This window comes from Protopterus annectens, chromosome 11.part0 (assembly GCF_019279795.1).
Source record: "Protopterus annectens isolate FY-2018-M chromosome 11.part0, PAN1.0, whole genome shotgun sequence".
Taxonomy (NCBI): Eukaryota; Metazoa; Chordata; order Ceratodontiformes; family Protopteridae; genus Protopterus; species Protopterus annectens.
This window is the reverse complement of record NC_056745.1, coordinates 1,249,621,503-1,249,640,949: the sequence shown is the minus strand read 5'-3', so window position 1 is coordinate 1,249,640,949 and position 19,447 is coordinate 1,249,621,503. Positions and strand designations below refer to the sequence as shown.

The following is a 19,447-nucleotide window of genomic DNA, read 5'->3' as shown; positions in this document are numbered from 1 at the left end:
AAGGCTATATCTCAGCCCCCCTTTGAAATTTCATTACACAATTTTGTGTAATAACTTGTGAGCATTCAGATATAAAACACCTCTAACTCTGATTCTTGCCTCAGACCTTCTAGTGCAATCTACCTCCCCACGGTTTTAGCTGTTTGAAAACACTGTGTTGTAGCCATGACATGTTATTAACTTAAAAATATGTATATATTTTCTGGATTCTAATTAAATGTAGACGATTTGTACTTGTCTTGCATTGACAACTCAACAAAAATGTACTTTTGACCATTACTATAGTCATTATACTCCGCAGACATTGGTCACAGCTCCTTTTACTGAGAAGGAATCACATAAATATAATGACTGTATTGCTTTTTGCTGGATACTGCCCTTCCCCTACAAAAAACATATCAGTAATCAGTTTGAAGTTATTATTAATTGCCCTTTGTTTTCTTCTGCACAGCCTGCTCCCACCCATAAAAACAAGCAAACACTTCTGCCAATCACCTCTTATGTCTGCCTGCCAAAAGTGCAGAAATAACAGCCACAGTAATATGTTTCCACTTGCTTTTAAAAGGCATCCAGCCTCCTGTTTCAACTGTGATAATTTTTAAAAAGGATATAGTGCTGTGAGTAGCATGTACTGTTACCACTGCACATAGATCTAGTTAACTTTCAGAAAAAAGTGCAAGAAACAAACAATCACACCAAATGTATGTCACATTGGAGTTTTCAGAACTTTGCTCTGTTTCCCCCTCCATCCCACCCCAACCAGGCAAAAGCAATGATCACTCCACTCCCAAAAAGAGCTATTACCTGTGAGCTCCCAAACTGGTATAAATAGACCCAGTAATGTTTTTCAAGTAGATGCTGCTTCAGTAAAATTCCTCCATGTTGATTGCAATAAAGGTAGAAAAAAATGTCTGTTCTGCTGTGGACAGTCTCTATAGTTTTTCTCTACAGCCTGCCCCCACCCAAACAAACAGGCAAACACAGTTTTGTCTTGTTTGCTCTTAGAATATAAAACAAAAGACATACCTGCAAGATAAAAAACATCCCTGAAGTTCCTGACAACTGCATTTCATGGTAGTATGTAGTCATATGATACAGATTGTTGGTTAAATATTGCAATTGTTTGCCAAGTGCAGCCAGTCTCAAATCCTTAGACTTTATAATAACACTTAGATGTACCCACCAAAACCTAATCACCATCCACAAACCTAAGCGCCCAGCTGGTCAACTTCTGCTTCCCTTCACCTTAGCCAAAAAATGGAATGCTCTTCCCTCCACTCTTAGGACCTGCGATAACCTCGAAAACTTTAAAACTCTTCTTCATTCTCACCTTTACTCAAACAGGAAATGCAACTGTACTCTTCACCCTATACCTCTCAAGGTCTCATCCACTTTTACTCCTGACTAACCTCTCACCTAGCTAACCTTGCTCATTTGTATTACGTATAAATAACTATACTGTAAAATCTAGCCTCAAAGCCGTTTGCCTGTCTTTTACACCTAAACAAAATTGTAATTGTTTGTTTCTTTATGAATGCTACCTGTTTGTCAGTAATGCAATGTTTCTTAGTAATTATTCATGTAGCTATGCATTGTTGGAGCTTTTCTCCCCAGGCCTCCACTGAAAACAGGCTCCCCGAGCCCAGTGGACCTCCCCAGTCATCAAATTGGAATAAATAAATAAATAAATAAATAATTTTATTACTGTATTTAAGGGGTAGAACTTTAATACTTCTTGGTTAAAGTTCTTGTTGATTTTAATGGGAAGCTGCAGTGTAATTGTTTGGTTTGCACAGTCGCTATACTAGCCAAATAATTATTTGTAGATATATGCTGCAAATTAGAACATTTTTTGTGTTTTAAAGCATCTTAGGTTCATAGGTAGGTACTAGGCTATCGGCCCAAGGGCCTACGTAGGCCTAGCCAACAAGGTTCCCTGGCTTACGCCACCCAAGAAAGTTGTTTTCCTATGCCACCATCGAGCAGAGACACAGAAGTGATTCCCGGGGTGTATTTCTTATTTCCCATCCACTCATCAAGATTTTTCTTGGAGTGCTAATGAAGAACTTTGCTTGACATAGATGGGTAGCCTGTTCCAGAGTATGGGAAGTCTCTGGGACAGGAATCTGTCCCTCCAGCATGTCATGTTTATTGTAGCGACAAGCTTCATTCTGGTTTTAAAATAAGAAAAAAAAAATAGGGACTAAAACTGAATAAACTTGGTACCTGCACCAGTGTTCAAGTGTGCTATCCCACAGATGTGTGCAGTCTGCAGGCAGTGAGTTAATAAAAATACAAATAGGGATATTAACATAGGGATATGAATGCGTTGTTAGAGCTACTGTTAAGGCCCCTGAGAGGCCAAGAAAAACAGCATGTGTTGTAGCAGAGAGATGGGATGTGGCATGTAGGCAGTACAGATGCAGAAAAAGCTAACACATCATTATAGATCAGAAAACCATAGTGAGGCACATATTATGCAGACATAGTGTTAAAATGCTGCTGTCCATCTTCTCCAAACCTATGCTAACTGCAAAGTATGAATATTGCTACAAAGTAGCCTTTTGTCACTGTGAGGGAATCCAAGATATTTCTGTTTGGGGAAAATCTGTGGTGGAAAGAGAGCAGGTCTGTTCATGTACAACCTGCCCCCAACCTCCAGAACCTTGGCTGCATTGAATTATTGTCTCAGAATAAAGGATACAGTTATTAGTATAGTTTTTAGCACACACTTATGATATCGTATTGAACAGTATATATGTTGCCATGTCACTTTTTGTCTCAACTAAGACAGATCTGTCATGATCTGTACGGGACTTCCCATAAGTGGCACAGATCTGCAGTAGCTGGTGTACTCATGCCCTTGTTAGTTCATACTAGTCTTTGGTTTCACTGTCTGTCAGGATGTGTCAGCTTATTCTGCGCTTCTATCTTCTGTTTTTTTTTTTTTATATATTTGTACTTGTAATGTAAATACTGCTTTGATCCCTTACTGTTTATACAGTCTTCATTTATTACTATGTAACTAGCATGAAGCAGCAGCTATCACCAGTTTTTTTTAGGGTAATCACTCCTTGAGTACTGTGTCACCATCATGTAGCATATTTTATTCTGTGTTTTTCTGTGTTTCTCTTGAATCATTCGCACTTGTCTGTCTGCATAATCAATGAAGGGGTAGTCAAATAGCAGAACAACAGATAGCCTGAAAATGCAGGGGACATAGCTTCTGTTTATGACAGCATTTTCCAGATTGTATGCCCTTTTCTCCCAGGATGGGCCGTTGTCAGTGCTGGATACAACTAGGAGTGTAGGGTACAGTTTAGTGTGGGAGTGAGGTATGGCAGGCTTTGCCACTACAGTAGAAACAATCTGTAAATTCACCTTCAGGATTATAGTTGCATGTTAATCATATTCAGGGCTTTTTCTTTCAGCAGTTTTCTTAGATTCTGTTTAGTGTCACACTGCTATATATATTTTATGTAAGTATCCTGTCAATGAATCCTTGTCTGTCGTTTATCATTACCCTGGTGTAGCTCACTAGCACAGTACTGAACTAAGTTGTACAGTGTGTGTGTCATTTTCATCTTTGTCCTTTCTGAATTCCACTAGGTGTAGCTCAAATACCCAGCACATAAGTATTTACACTGTGCAGAAATCTTATAGGTTCATAGATTCATAGGTTCATAGGTTCATAGATTAGTACTAAGCTAACTGCCCTTGTGAGCCATTTTAAGCCTAGCCAATTATAGATTTTTCTGAATCCTGCCAACATGCTTTTAGTTGTATTTGTTACCAAAATCTACTGCAAATTTTCTGATCTTAGGAACATACCCTGGCAGGTATGAGCACATCAAACTACAGGAGATGAGGTAATGATTGGCTGGTGATGCAATATTGATTGTAGGTGTTTCAGAGTACAGTAAGTAGTCAAAAGGAAGTACATAAATAAGCATCTCCTGTTATGCAGCAGTGTAAAGCCTTGACTGTGACCCTAATTTCCCAGGATTGGCTAGTGACCTGGCTGCAGTAGGAGACAGAGAGGGAGTGCAGTAGTCAGCAGCGGATGGCAGTACACCCATCTGGGGGGGGGGGGGGGTGTGCAATCACAGAGTCCAATCTGCTACAGTGCTAATATCTACTGAAGAGAAAGAAAGTTAAGGCATGCAGTGCTATGGGTATGGGATGTGAGCTTGGCCCTGCAAAACTGCATTTGTATAGTAGCATTCAATGCAGTTGTGTAGTAGTGTGCATTCAACTATTGGAATGCATAAACACACTATTTTATCAGTAACTGAGAATTGAGTTTAGGCCCACTTTTTGCTGCCTGTCTGATGGCTTTGCCACAACTGTCTGTAGTCCTGGTGTTAGGAAACAAGTGGGTATAGTAGCAGTAGGACTTGATAGTCCACAGAGAGAGGATAGAAAAAAAAGATATAAAGAAGCCTTTTCGTTGTACTAAATCAGGCAATATGAATTTTAGCTTGTAATAGCAGTACATTATATGTTAGAATTCTCATTGAATTTTACAGTTGTACAGCTAATAAACTGAATCGCTCTCTTGTTCTTCTAAAAATAAAATTATACAGCTAATAAACTGAATATCTCTTTTTTTTCTTCTAAAAATAATGTGATGCTAATGTGGTTGATTGCACCTCACCTCTGAAGAATCAGCATTTCTTTCAGTGTAACAACATATGCCAGGCATTAATTACCTAAATTTGTCAAGTAAAAAATACTGATAAAATTCGTAAATTATTCTTTTTTAGTAAATAAATTTAGTTTTTAAGATAAACATATAATTAAGAAAGGTGCCTGAGTTTTATGTGGATCATAGTTTAGATGGGATGTAAGTGAGCTTGACAAAATGTTGGCATTTGGAGTTTTGACTAACAAGAGGTTGTTATGTGCAAGCTCATTTAAAGAAGTTAATATGAAATGCCAGACACTAGTGATAAATGTCATTTTCTATTGCTTTTCAGACATAGATGAATGCTCCTTTGACAGAACATGTGATCATACTTGTATCAACTATCAGGGAAGCTTTGAATGTCTTTGTAACAAAGGTTATACGCTGTATGGAATGACACATTGTGGAGGTTTGTAGTTTTCATATTATTTAACTATCTGGAAGGATGTAAATAAAAATTGTGAACCAGACTAGTTTGTATAATGTTTTTTATTTAACTGCATTTTCTGATTTGTTAAATGCATACAAAACTATGAAATAAAGATGGAGGTGGGATTCACATGCCACTTTATTGGATTTTCACATAATTTAGAAGAGCTGTGGTAAACTCTCCAAAAACTGAGAAAATACATGATGAGAGACTAAGATAGACTAGTTAGTAAACTTTCCCATTATCATCCAATGTGTAAGCTGCAGAAACTGAATTCAGAACAGGGATTGAAGTTTGCATGTGGTCTGCATTGCCTTGTGCTGTGATTAATTTACTGCTAGTTTGTTCGTCATTCCTATCAGGATGCATAAACAAGTCTTGCAGTTATGGAAGGATGGTGCATGATTCAGGATGTACACCAGAGAGGTATGTCACTCATTAATGTTCCCTTAGTAATGTTGTACGTTGCGGCATATCTGTACGAGTTCATGTATGCAGTAGGTATGCAAATGTAGCAGCACAGTATGTGTAAATCACAATATGAGGTACATACAGGAATTTATTGGTCTACAGTTGTGGACATGCATCATCAACATCCATGTACCAGCACCTGTTGTTCCAAATATGGTGATCAGCTGCTGAGCATAACATAGCTGAACGATATTATCACCAAAAAATGTACATGACACAAAAAGTACAGCATACCGAAGGGCTGCAGTGGCATATCCTGATGTCCCAGGTAGTACAAGCAAACCCACTTGCCCCACCACAAAACCTGTCACTGGAAGGGAAGCACCCAGTGGATCTGTTATTAGAACATTATTGCAAAGGAGGTGTACTCTGCTGTCATGTCTTGAGACACCAAAATGTATTAATTAGGATTGGCTGTGTCTGTAAAGTAATAATACAGCAAGCAGGTCATTATCTGCAGTAGTCTGCCTTGTACATCAGAGAAAGTAGCATAGCTGGATGGGATTAAAGTAGGCTCAAATGTCCACTGAGGAGGAATCATATAAGTAGCATAGGTATATTGAGTTTACATTGCTACAAACAGAACAGGTAACTGGGTCCCACAGACATGGCCTGGGAAGCAGAAATTTCTATGAATTAATCATTTGTATCTGCATACCAAAAAAGATGGGAAATTTACATGCAATGTGTACTAGCAATCATTTAAAATGTGTCAAAGTGAGTACAGACACACATTGCCTGGTACTACGAAACAACAAGCTTTGTTGTTGTTTTCCCTGTGTGTGTCTGGTATGCCATCATGTGTCTGCCTGTTGAGAAACACCCTACCCACATAACATGTCTGCAGCAACAACAATGCCTACTGCAGACCACATCATGCACAGCATTGACTATTTTGTAATATGTGTGCACAATCTGTCCTAACAGGTGGTTTCTCACCAGTGAAATTTGTACAGTAGATAATAACCTGCCTATTCTTTAATAGCAGCATATATTGAACAAATAGGCCATTACAGTATGCCAAAGCATCAGTGCATTAAACCAGTGACACAAATTGCTGATCTTTGTAGGGCTTTTATGCCTACAGTGAAATGTCATTGACTGACATGGCTGTTACAGGAATGGTACACAAGGTTATGCGACATAACCTCTTTCAATCATAGATACACAACACTGTATGCTGATGTTTTACAACACCATCCAACAAAGTTACCTTTCTGAGATGTTTTGTAATTCCTTAGAGGATACACAACCCAGTGGCAGCTGTACAGTAGCTAGCATACTTTGATTATAGCAAAGTTCCTGCAGTCAGGGCTATTCACTCACATTTGATGTATGTGTTAGAAATAAGCATAGCAGTATACTTTCTGAAATATGTAAATAGAGTATGGACTCATCTTCTACATATAGTAACATGTGGTCATGTATGCTTTCTAGAGCAATGCATGTTTTTAGGCTGTGAGACTACTGCTGTTGTACGTCCCTGGTAATTACAAAAGCTAGCCCTGACATTAGTGTGAATCACTTTTATGAAGTGTTCTAATGTCCGGACCACATATAACCAACCCTGGTCATATATGAATACCGAAGTTCATACATAAAATTGAAACAAACAAGCAAATCAAAATGATTAAACCACACTGAGAAACTGAGTAAGGTTAGCGCTTTCATTTACTATTTCAGCAAACTTCTTCAGACAATTAACAAATGGATAAAGTATTCATTAAATACATAATCAAAACTATGACATCATGGAACAATGCAAAAGACAAGCCCACATTTAAAAGGGCTCACACTAAATATTATAACCATTAAAAATAATAATAAACACTACTAATGTATTACAAACATAATTAAGTACATCTAAATATTATGTATATTCAAAAATAAAAATATAAATATATAAATTTAAATATACATAATAAACAATTCATCTCAACAAGGCCCTCAGTTTTAAAATACTATTGAATGAAATAGCTTCATTTAAACCTGGCTTTGAAGCTGCATTCAATTTAATTTGCCAAATTAGTTCCTTCTCATCTAACTTTAGGTCACTTGAACCACCCCTTTCATTTTCAATGATTTTATCCAACACTACAAAATTAAATTCATGTGAGGGGTTAGAATTAATATGTCTCGCAAGGGCATTGTTTAAATTTGATTTATTTATTGCATAAATATGCTCATAAATTCTATTTTTTAAATGCCTTTCAGTACGACCTACATAAAATGCTGGACAGCAGGTACATATTCCTAAATAAACAACACCCATAGTGTTGCAATTATATTTACCCTTAATGGGAAAAAACATATTTCCTATACTAACCTGCTTGGTTACTTTTATGTATTTGCACCACCTACATGTCCCACATTTAAACATACCACAATGGGGGCCGTATATGTTAGGTGGTCCACTCTCCAATAACATTTTCAAATTCCTTAATTACTTAAGGAATAATATACTTAATTATGTTTGTAATACATTAGTAGTGTTTATTATTATTTTTAATGGTTATAATATTTAGTGTGAGCCCTTTTAAAACCTTACTCAGTTTCTCGGTGTGGTTTATTCTTTACTGTTTTTATACTAGTTTATTTGGTTTCTTTGGTTTTCAAATCAAAATGATTGACAATGGTTTACGGGTCTGCATAACACTTAAAACAATGGCACATTACCTGGTTTGCTTGGTATATACATTGTACAGTTCCAGCTTTGATGGACTTTATAGTTAACGGTAATGGACAGATTGTATAAAAATCAATCAGAGGAGGTTAGAAAAGATTAGAAAGAGAGAGATTAGAAGGCCAGTTTACACAAGTGGTGGTGGTGGTGGGGGGGGTATCTGCATTGCTTTCAGGTATGCAACAAAGTCTAGAAACATTAGAATTTTTGCTTTGAAGCGCTTGCATAGGTATTTTATACCCTAAATAGACTTCAGCAAATTTTCCTGCGGTAGACATCAATTGATGGAGGTGTGATGGGATACACACACATACACACATACATATATATATGTATATATATATATATATATATATATATATATATATATATATATATATATGGTTCTACCTTACATAGTCGACAGTGCAGAACATCGACAATGCAATCGCGATCGCCAGAAGATCGAAAATGCAGAAGACCGACGGATGAAAACACTGACGCCGAGGATACCGACATGAGAAAAGGCTGTGTAAGTATGCGGTAGTGACGGACGTTAGGGTGCGAGTAAGGTAAGTGTGGATATTGACGGTCTGTGGGGATAGGGGTGGGTTAAGTGAGTTAGGGCGCGGGTTAGGTAAGTGTGTGGTAGTGAAAGTCTTTGGGTTAGGGGCGGGTTAAGTGAGTTAGGGTTAGGGTGCGGGTTAGGTAAGTGTGCGGTAGTGAAAGTCTTTGGGTTAGGGGCGGTTAAGCGAGTTAGGGTTAGGGCGCGGGTTAGCTGAGTGTGAGATAGTGACGGGCATTAGGGTTAGGGTTTGGGTTAGGGTTGTTGATAGTTGTGTATGTGAGGTTTAGTGTGGGTTTGTAAGGATTTTGGTGTGCTTGTGTTGTGTGTGTGGTTTTGGACAGGGGATGTGTTTTGTTTGTTGATTGTTGTTATTGTGCTGTGTGCAGCGTATGAGGTTTCGTGTTTGTGTACCGTCGGTTATTTCGTTTTCGGGCATGTGAGGTGTCGTGTTTATGCACTGTCGATTATGTGGTGTCGATGATTGCGTTGTCGGTGTTCTGTACTGTCGACTATGTAAGGTAGAACCATATATATATATATATATATATATATATATATATATATATGGATATAGATGTTATATTTTATATATATATGTGTCTGTGTGTGTGTGTGTGTGTGTGCTTGTGTGCATGTGTGCGTGTGTATGTGTGTGTATAGAGAGAAAGAGAGGTGACTGGGAACACATTTTTTTCTGGGAAAGTAACCAGTTGGCAGATTTTAGAAATTCCCTACAAAATACTTAGTTTGAAATGCTGAGTGGAGAAAATGATTGTAACAAAGGAATGATCATTTTGAGCTGGGATACAGGATCTGAATTGCCTAGACATAGCAAGACCTTGCTAAGTTTGTTGTTATTGGCTTACTAATAAATGTAAACTAAAATCTAAACCAGCTGTAATTAAAGTATTGAATATTGAAAAGGAAATAAAATAATTGCAGGTGGGATCTTTAGAAATGGAAAGGAGCAAATTATATAGAAATAAATGGAATTTGTGACATTAGCACATGCAGAAAAATGTTAGGGAGGAGGATGAGTGAATTTTCAGGGAAGGAAGGATCTGAGCAATTTATGTAATGCTGGAGTGAATGATAATTGTTAAAGAAGAAAACATGTTTAATGCATGAAACTGAGAAAAATGTGTCCAAAGGTTTGTTGTCTTTTCTGTAATTGTATGCGTGCTCATGTCTTTAGCTAAGTATTGTGAATTTAATAAAATTGTGTACATAAAAATATTTTTGGTGTTTTGCTAATATTTTCTATACAAGTAACTTATATTTAGAAATATTAAAGAAACTTCAATGTATGAACTGTGTTGGCCTGTGCTTAGTTTAGTTTACCTTTATCAGCACAGGTTTTTCTTTCTCAAAACATGAGACTCTACCTCCACCATCTGTAAGTGCCACACATTTTTAATAATTTTAAACCAGTTCTCACATCCACAAACAGACATCATCTTCATAACCTGAAAAACGCCATCCTTGCTGCAGAGTATGTTTCATCTGAATACCTAAAACTAGCAGAAGAGGTAATAGCCTATGCTGTCTCAATACTAATCAAGAGATCCATCCAAGAATTTATCTTTTCTGATACATAGAAACAACACTACATACTACCATTGCATAAGGACAGATTCTGTATAGAAATCTATAACTTCAGAAAAATTGCCATATTATCTCGCCTCTCAAAAATCCTGGAAAATGCATGCATAGCCAACTTTTATTTTGTATCCTAAATATCAATATCCTGTCACCTTCACGGTATGGTTTGTGTGCATCCTGGAGTTCTCCTACCGCCATTGTATCCTTTCTCAACACTGTACATCAACATAGAAATAATAATTTCCTGGTATCCTCTGTATTCCTAGATCTGTTTAAAGCATTCTGTGCTCTGTCACAACAGAAACTATTGTAAAAATTCTCTTTTATAGGCCTCTCCACTGCAACTATCTAGTGGTTTCAGTCTTATCTCTTTAATAGAATCCAGTGTATAAAATGGCAACTTTCAACATCCACATTTCTTCCCATCCCTGTAGGAATCCCCAAGAATCATTCTTAGGCTCCCCATCTGTTCAACATCTTTATTAATGGCTTGCCTAAAATTGCATGTCATCCTGCCCTCATCCATTATCCAAATTAATTTACCAGTATCTTCACTGCAGATGACTATAGCATCATCTTCACAACCCCCCCCACCACCTTTCACAAACTCCACAAATTCACACAGCAAACATTCTGTACATTCAAGACATGGCTTAACAAGTCCACCCAGACTAAACTAACCTCATGTTAATGTCATTGAAGTCAATGTCTAGCACTACAAATACTTTATTCTAACCTCCAACTGCACTGCTATTAAATTAGTTCCCTGCAGTAAGCCTCTTGGAAGCATTATCAATATCTAAAATTTGACTTACTCATCTACTGAGTAATGAAAAAATCAAAAACTCAGACTGGTTTATAGAATAAAACATTTCCTATATGAGCATGGGCAAAAATCCACAGCTACTACTTCCTTAAATTCTTTTGGCAGTGTGACGCCTGTGCACTGGCCCGGCAATCAAGGAGCCTCAATCCTCACCACTAACACCAGTGAGAGGTGTCCATATAGGGAAAGGATAGTAAATACACACACAGTAAAGTACAGTTTCCCTTAAGAACACACAGAGATCACAGTCAGTCTGGGGCTAGTTTCTCCCTTTCTCTCCAGGTCCCCAATAAGACTCCCCACTGGCACAGCTATAGGGTCCAGATTTCAGGCTAGTGGTCAAGCTAAAACCTACAGCACCCTCTCTGTCCAACCAGTGCTTCATGTCCCTGCCCAAGTAGCTGACACACAACCACACAGACACTCCTGGGGAAGGCTGGCACAGGTTTTCTAGCTATGCCCCTTTTACCCAGCCTATACGGTAGTACCACTTGCCACCACCCACTAATATTTATCAGCTACTCAACGGCCCTTATTAAAGGGTGTCCAGTTATTACTGTGCAATATTATTATCCAAATGGTAAGTGTGACTGAACAGCAAAGCTTATGTGGAGTGACTTGGTACAGTATCATTATATATATGCAATGTACTCTAGAGCTTAAATTATCTCTTTTCAAAACAGTCACAGTTGAAAGGTTTAAAAATATTTAATAATAAATGATAAAAACACAAGACAATATTTCTTACTACACAGTGCTAGTTAAGAGTTCAGTGATCACAGAGAAATGTTTTAAATACATTAGAAATGTTCTGACATCACAGAAAAACAAAGTAGTCTAGTCTTCCTATTTCCTAGCTATATCTAAGAGAAAACACAGTTCTAAAATAAACTTACCGATAGAGCAAGACAGTGCTGGTGATGTTGGATGTTCTCAAGGCAAATGCTCTAATGCTCTCATTCTTTCTGTCATTAAATTGATAACACAGTACCACTGATTCATTTCAGATTGCATAATTTCTTTCTTTTTCCCAGGCTAACAGACTCTCAGAGGTTAATAGCCCTTTGATCTTGCAGCTGGTCAGGAACCAGAGCAATAAATGAAATTATACATGCAAATTCTAGCCATTAACTCTGGCCTCAAAACAATAGGCAGAATTCCTTCATCCAGACATATTGGCTCCGAGTTTTGACATCAAAGAATTGACTTGTCAGCTTTGTTACAGCAGAGTGCACTGTTGTTACATTTTTGCAGTTTCACATTTAACACCATTTTTCCCATTTAAGAGAACAAGCCTGTGGCTTATATTAATATTTACAAATGACAGAATTATTTACAAATTTCTGTCTGGCCAGGCTGGCAGTCTTCACCTATCTTTACAGGCAAGTAGAAAGGGAGTCTGGCCTGTCTGAGTTGGAAAGCACACACGGAGGCCTAAAGTAAGAATTACTTGTTATATCAAGTGGTTTGATTTGCTTCTGACACCTTTTCACTTTTGGCAAACTATAAAGCATGTTTTTACATTAAGAAGACTGTACCTGCAATTCTGGTGACATTAGAAATATTGCCTGGTCTGTCTGAGTTGGAAAACACACAAGAAAGCTTAAAGTGAGACCAGTGAGGTTTTTAGTTGGTTTAGTCACTTTTCTTTGCCTCTATAAATTTGGAGTATTTGCTCAGCTCTTGGCTGAGTTACACAGAGTTCAAATCTTTGGCATCCCTAGCTGTGTTTTCAAAGTGTTTTGCATGTGTTTAGTGCCATTCAGGCTAAGGTAAGTACTTTAAATTTAAATATTCCAAGCTATTTCGTAAGACTTCTCAGGTATTTTCAAAGTATTTTATTACATTTTTCTGTATTTCATAACTGTAAAGTGATTTGCTTTTCCTTGGTTTAGCTGCTGCTTGTGTGCTTTTAAATCATCTTAAAGTGTGCATTCCTTACTGCTGGCTTGCCTGCCTTAGAATCACCTTGTAATTATTTTTATAGTATGTCGTTCGATTTGATGTTCTTCGTTCCACATTGCTGCAGTCCTTACTATTGGGTAGTCCGCTGTCCAGTCGGCCCGAATACCAGAGTATATGGCTGACGTCGGTCAGGGCGCATTAGACTGACGTCAGTACGTCAGGGTACTAATGCGCATGACCGACGTCATATCCTCAGTCTTTTTTGCCGCATGGTCCGATGCAGAAGCAGTTTTGCGAGTGCAGGTTGGCGTTCTGAAATATTTCCGAAGCCGGAGTTTCAGACCCAATCAGAGTTGGCTAAGTACCCGCTAGAACATTTTGGTTTTCTTGCCTCAGTATTTAACCGGATGTCAGAAAAAGTGAATAACTGTATTTCTTGTGGGAAACAGATACCTCATAGGGATTACCATACCTTGTGTATACCTTGTTTAGGGCCTGAGCACGACGTTGTTGGATGCCGCTCTTGTGCTAGGTTTAACAAACGCACTATTAAGAGACGGTTAGACTGTGCCAGGTTAGTGTTTGGGAAGCGTTGCAATTATAGAATGCCGTCGGATGCTCCGACGCCCGCTTCGTCCAAGAAGCGCAAGGACAAAACAGCGAAGCCTAGGGTTGATGAACCGGCAGTCCCGGACGTCGGTTCTTTAGAAGGCTCAGTGGAGCCAGAGGTTTTGCCAGGAGTTTCCATGGAGTCTCAGGCAGAAACTTTACTGTTACAGGATGTGCCTTCTCAGGAGGTAGGCCAGGCTGAGGGGGCTTCTCAGGTACCTGTTCTTCCCTCTCTTCCCAAGGTAGTTAGGGCCTCTCCTTCTGTTGCCAAAACTTCTTTGAGAGGTAGGCCAAGTTCAGCTTCAGTGGGGGCTTCTCCTGGCATTTCAGGTTCTGTGCCTAAGAAACATATGCTTAAAATGGCAGAAGATTTGATTACTATGATTAGAGGTTCTATGCCCCCTCCTGATAAGAGGCCTAGGGTGGAACCGGAGTTTGATAGTTTTGAACAGTGTTCAGAGGCTTCTGAGTCTTCTGAAGATTTGCAGGAGTATCCTCCTTATTCTGATTCTGATGTGGATGATTCCACTCCTACAGCTTCTCCTCCTGAGGATTTCTCATTTTCAGAGACTCTGCATTCCATGAGGGAGCACTTTAAATGGGAAGGCCAGGATTACTCTGATTCCAGGAAAAGGCTTAGGGAATTCTTGTTTTTGCCCCAGCATAGGCCCTTAGCTATACCTCCTGTGTTGAATGTGGTGGAAGATGTTTTTGCAGAGACTTCCCTGAACCCTGATTCTTTGCCTCCTGCTCCTGTTAAACCTGATAGGTACTATAGGGTGCCTGAAGCTCATAAGTATCTTTTTAAGAGTCCTAGGGCGGACCCGAAACTGTTTCTCAGGGACCCAAAGGTGTTAAGGCCTCTGTGGTTAAAACCCTGTTCCCACTGATAAAGAGGCAAGGGCTTTGGATAGATGGGGAAAGAAAGTGTATACTTCTTCCACTTTAGCCATGAGGGCGTTGAATTGTCAGTTTCACATGCTTAAATATCAAAATTATCTCCTTTCACAACTGAAATCTAAGGTGGATGCTTTGGCAGAAGGTATTGAGTGTAAAGAGTTGCTGGATTTAGTTCATGTGTCTGAACAAGTGGGTAAGCATTCTTTGCAATGTGGTTTTGATGCTGTACAGGCCTCCTCGAGGGTGGCTGCCACTAGTTCTGTTCTTCGCAGGCATGCCTGGTTGAGGGATCAGAATTTAGCTGAGCATGTTAAGACAAGGATTTTGGATGCTCCTTTACAGTCTGATGTGTTGTTTGGTTCGCCTGTGGAAGCAGTTTTAAAGAAAATGGAGGACAAAGCTAAGTCTATGCAAACTGTTAAAGATTTTTTGCAGGTGCAGCCACCGAAGTTTAGTAGAAATTGGCCTACTAAGGGATGGACATATCCTGCTTATGATTCCCAGTCTAGGGGTAGGTCTAGACGTGGTAGGGGCAGAGCTCAAGGTTCTTTAGGCCTAGAACAGGGAGTTCACCTGCTCAGACTTCTGGTGAGGGCAGGGTCAGTCCTTTCGCAAACAGACCCAATGACCTGCCTTTTCAGCTGCCAGTAGATTTTCGTCTGGCAGCTCCTTTGGGAGGAAGACTGTCTCTTTTCAAGGAAAATTGGGATTTAATTACTCAAGACAGATGGGTGTTGGATATCATTCACCACGGTTACAGGTTTTATTTCCATACATTGCCCCCTTTCAAAGGCATGCCAGACGTTCCTCCTCCACAAAGGAAAGAGGCTCACAAGCAAATTTCACAGTTACTCCAAATAGGGGCCATTCAGCCAGTCCCTGTATCAGAAAGGGGCCTAGGATTTTATTCTCGCCTGTTCCTAGTACCAAAGAAGGGGAACACGTGGAGACCAATTTTGGATTTATCTATCCTCAACACTTATCTGGACATTCCCAAGTTCAAGATGTTGACGTTACAACAGCTTTTACCTCTGCTGGGCAAAGATCACTGGATGGTAACTTTAGATCTCAAGGAAGCTTACCTTCATGTGCCTATAAGACTGAGTTGCAGGAAGTATCTGCGTTTTCGAGCTGGAAATTCTCATTATCAGTTCTCTGCATTGCCCTTTGGCTTATCTACTGCCCAGAGTATTCACAAAGGTTCTGGCTCCAGTGATAGCTTACTTCAGGCTAAAAGGAATTCAAATCTATCCTTACTTGGACGACTGCCTGATTCTGGCTCAAGAAAAGGAAGACCTTCTACAGCATCTGGAATATGTTATAGCAGTGCTAAGATGCCTAGGGTATTCTGTGAACGAAATAAAGTCCAGTCTAGTACCCTCTCAAGACATGTGCTTTCTGGGTGTGAGACTGAATACAGCAGCCCAGATGGCCTTTTTAACCCCGGACAAACAAAAGAGTCTATCACTTTACTTCCATCACCTATCTCATCAGTCCGTGCTGACTGCAAGGACAGTCCTTCAAGCATTAGGGTTCATGGCATCTTGTATTCTGGTGCTTCCAATGCCAAACTGCATATGAGGAAGCTACAATGGTATCTCAAAAATGTATGGACACAGCACTGCCAGGATTTGGACACTGTCATTCAAATAATACCTTGCCTTCAAAAAGAATTTTTGTGGTGGGCTCAGGAATGTCACCTAAACAAGGGACTCTCTGTGACCCGGCCAGAGGAGTCAGATTTTAACGACGGATGCCTCGGACATTGCTTGGGGAGCTCATCTGAATGGAAAGTGGATACAAGACAAGTGGCCTGCCAGACTACAGCATCTACATATCAACATGAAGGAGATGTTAGCAGTCCAGTTTGCATTAATGGCTTTCAAGGAGTTACTTCTTCCAGGGCAGGTGTTGATTCTAACAGACAACACAACTGTCATGTGGTACATCAACAAGCAAGGGGGAACACATTCTTATCCTCTATGCAGGCAAGCAATGATTTTATGGGAGACTGCGCTAAGCTTGCATCTAACTCTTCAGGCAAGGTTTCTGCCGGGAGCACAGAACTCCTTAGCAGATGTGTTAAGCAGACAAATCATGGATCCCCACGAGTGGAAACTGGATCTTCATGTATTTCAGAAATTGACAGTGTCATGGGGAACTCCAGACATAGATCTGTTCGCTTCTCCACTAAACCACCAGCTGCCAAAGTTTTGCACAAAGGGGTTTCATCACACAGCTTGGAAAGTGGATGCTCTGTCTTTCAGTTGGAAACACCTTCATGTGTATGCCTTTCCACCTCTGCCTCTTCTTCCAAAGGTGCTCTTAAAGGTCAGACAAGACAAGCCAAGGATGATTTTAATAGCTCCAGATTGGCCTCGGCAACACTGGTATCCACTACTAAGGAGTCTGGTAAGGAAGCCTCCATGGCCTTTACCTTTGATTCCACATCTGTTGTCTCAGAAGGACGGTCATCTCCTCAATGTCAAGCTTCACTCTCTTCATCTAACAGCCTGGCATATTCTATGTTGACACAGCAGGTCTCAACTTCCTCAACAAGTTTTAAATGTGATTATGGAAGCTAGAGACCTAGTACAAGGAAAGTGTACGCAGAAAAATGGAAGAGATTTTTATTTTGGAGTACACACAACCAATGTCCTCAAACAAGTTTTGGAAATTTTTTTTGATTCATTTGGAAGCCTATGATTGGGCCACATGTTTTATCGGCTATCATTTCAACATCCACATTTCTTCCCATCCCTGTAGGAATCCCCAAGAATCATTCTTAGGCTCCCCATCTGTTCAACATCTTTATTAATGGCTTGCCTAAAATTGCATGTCATCCTGCCCTCATCCATTATCCAAATTAATTTACCAGTATCTTCACTGCAGATGACTATAGCATCATCTTCACAACCCCCCCCACCACCTTTCACAAACTCCACAAATTCACACAGCAAACATTCTGTACATTCAAGACATGGCTTAACAAGTCCACCCAGACTAAACTAACCTCATGTTAATGTCATTGAAGTCAATGTCTAGCACTACAAATACTTTATTCTAACCTCCAACTGCACTGCTATTAAATTAGTTCCCTGTAGTAAGCCTCTTGGAAGCATTATCAATATCTAAAATTTGACTTACTCATCTACTGAGTAATGAAAAAATCAAAAACTCAGACTGGTTTATAGAATAAAACATTTCCTATATGAGCATGGGCAAAAATCCACAGCTACTACTTCCTTAAATTCTTTTGGCAGTGTGACGCCTGTGCACTGGCCCGGCAATCAAGGAGCCTCAATCCTCACCACTAACACCAGTGAGAGGTGTCCATATAGGGAAAGGATAGTAAATACACACACAGTAAAGTACAGTTTCCCTTAAGAACACACAGAGATCACAGTCAGTCTGGGGCTAGTTTCTCCCTTTCTCTCCAGGTCCCCAATAAGACTCCCCACTGGCACAGCTATAGGGTCCAGATTTCAGGCTAGTGGTCAAGCTAAAACCTACAGCACCCTCTCTGTCCAACCAGTGCTTCATGTCCCTGCCCAAGTAGCTGACACACAACCACACAGACACTCCTGGGGAAGGCTGGCACAGGTTTTCTAGCTATGCCCCTTTTACCCAGCCTATACAGTAGTACCACTTGCCACCACCCACTAATATTTATCAGCTACTCAACGGCCCTTATTAAAGGGTGTCCAGTTATTACTGTGCAATATTATTATCCAAATGGTAAGTGTGACTGAACAGCAAAGCTTATGTGGAGTGACTTGGTACAGTATCATTATATATATGCAATGTACTCTAGAGCTTAAATTATCTCTTTTCAAAACAGTCACAGTTGAAAGGTTTAAAAATATTTAATAATAAATGATAAAAACACAAGACAATATTTCTTACTACACAGTGCTAGTTAAGAGTTCAGAGATCACAGAGAAATGTTTTAAATACATTAGAAATGTTCTGACATCACAGAAAAACAAAGTAGTCTAGTCTTCCTATTTCCTAGCTATATCTAAGAGAAAACACAGTTCTAAAATAAACTTACAGATAGAGCAAGACAGTGCTGGTGATGTTGGATGTTCTCAAGGCAAATGCTCTAATGCTCTCATTCTTTCTGTCATTAAATTGATAACACAGTACCACTGATTCATTTCAGATTGCATAATTTCTTTCTTTTTCCCAGGCTAACAGACTCTCAGAGGTTAATAGCCCTTTGATCTTGCAGCTGGTCAGGAACCAGAGCAATAAATGAAATTATACATGCAAATTCTAGCCATTAACTCTGGCCTCAAAACAATAGGCAGAATTCCTTCATCCAGACATATTGGCTCCGAGTTTTGACATCAAAGAATTGACTTGTCAGCTTTGTTACAGCAGAGTGCACTGTTGTTACATTTTTGCAGTTTCACATTTAACACCATTTTTCCCATTTAAGAGAACAAGCCTGTGGCTTATATTAATATTTACAAATGACAGAATTATTTACAAATTTCTGTCTGGCCAGGCTGGCAGTCTTCACCTATCTTTACAGGCAAGTAGAAAGGGAGTCTGGCCTGTCTGAGTTGGAAAGCACACACGGAGGCCTAAAGTAAGAATTACTTGTTATATCAAGTGGTTTGATTTGCTTCTGACACCTTTTCACTTTTGGCAAACTATAAAGCATGTTTTTACATTAAGAAGACTGTACCTGCAATTCTGGTGACATTAGAAATATTGCCTGGTCTGTCTGAGTTGGAAAACACACAAGAAAGCTTAAAGTGAGACCAGTGAGGTTTTTA

The 19,447-nt window shown here is 39.4% G+C and overlaps 1 protein-coding gene across 1 annotated transcript in view; it reads left to right on the top strand.

Moving 5' to 3' along the window:
* The window catches only part of SCUBE1 (signal peptide, CUB domain and EGF like domain containing 1), a 4,299,807-nt gene that overhangs the window by 2,969,305 nt on the left and 1,311,055 nt on the right, over window positions 1-19,447 (top strand). Inside the window, exon 10 of the mRNA XM_044087300.1 lies at window positions 4,980-5,096. Within this exon, the coding sequence (XP_043943235.1) occupies window positions 4,980-5,096 (117 nt within the window). The remainder of the gene's footprint in view (window positions 1-4,979; window positions 5,097-19,447) is intronic.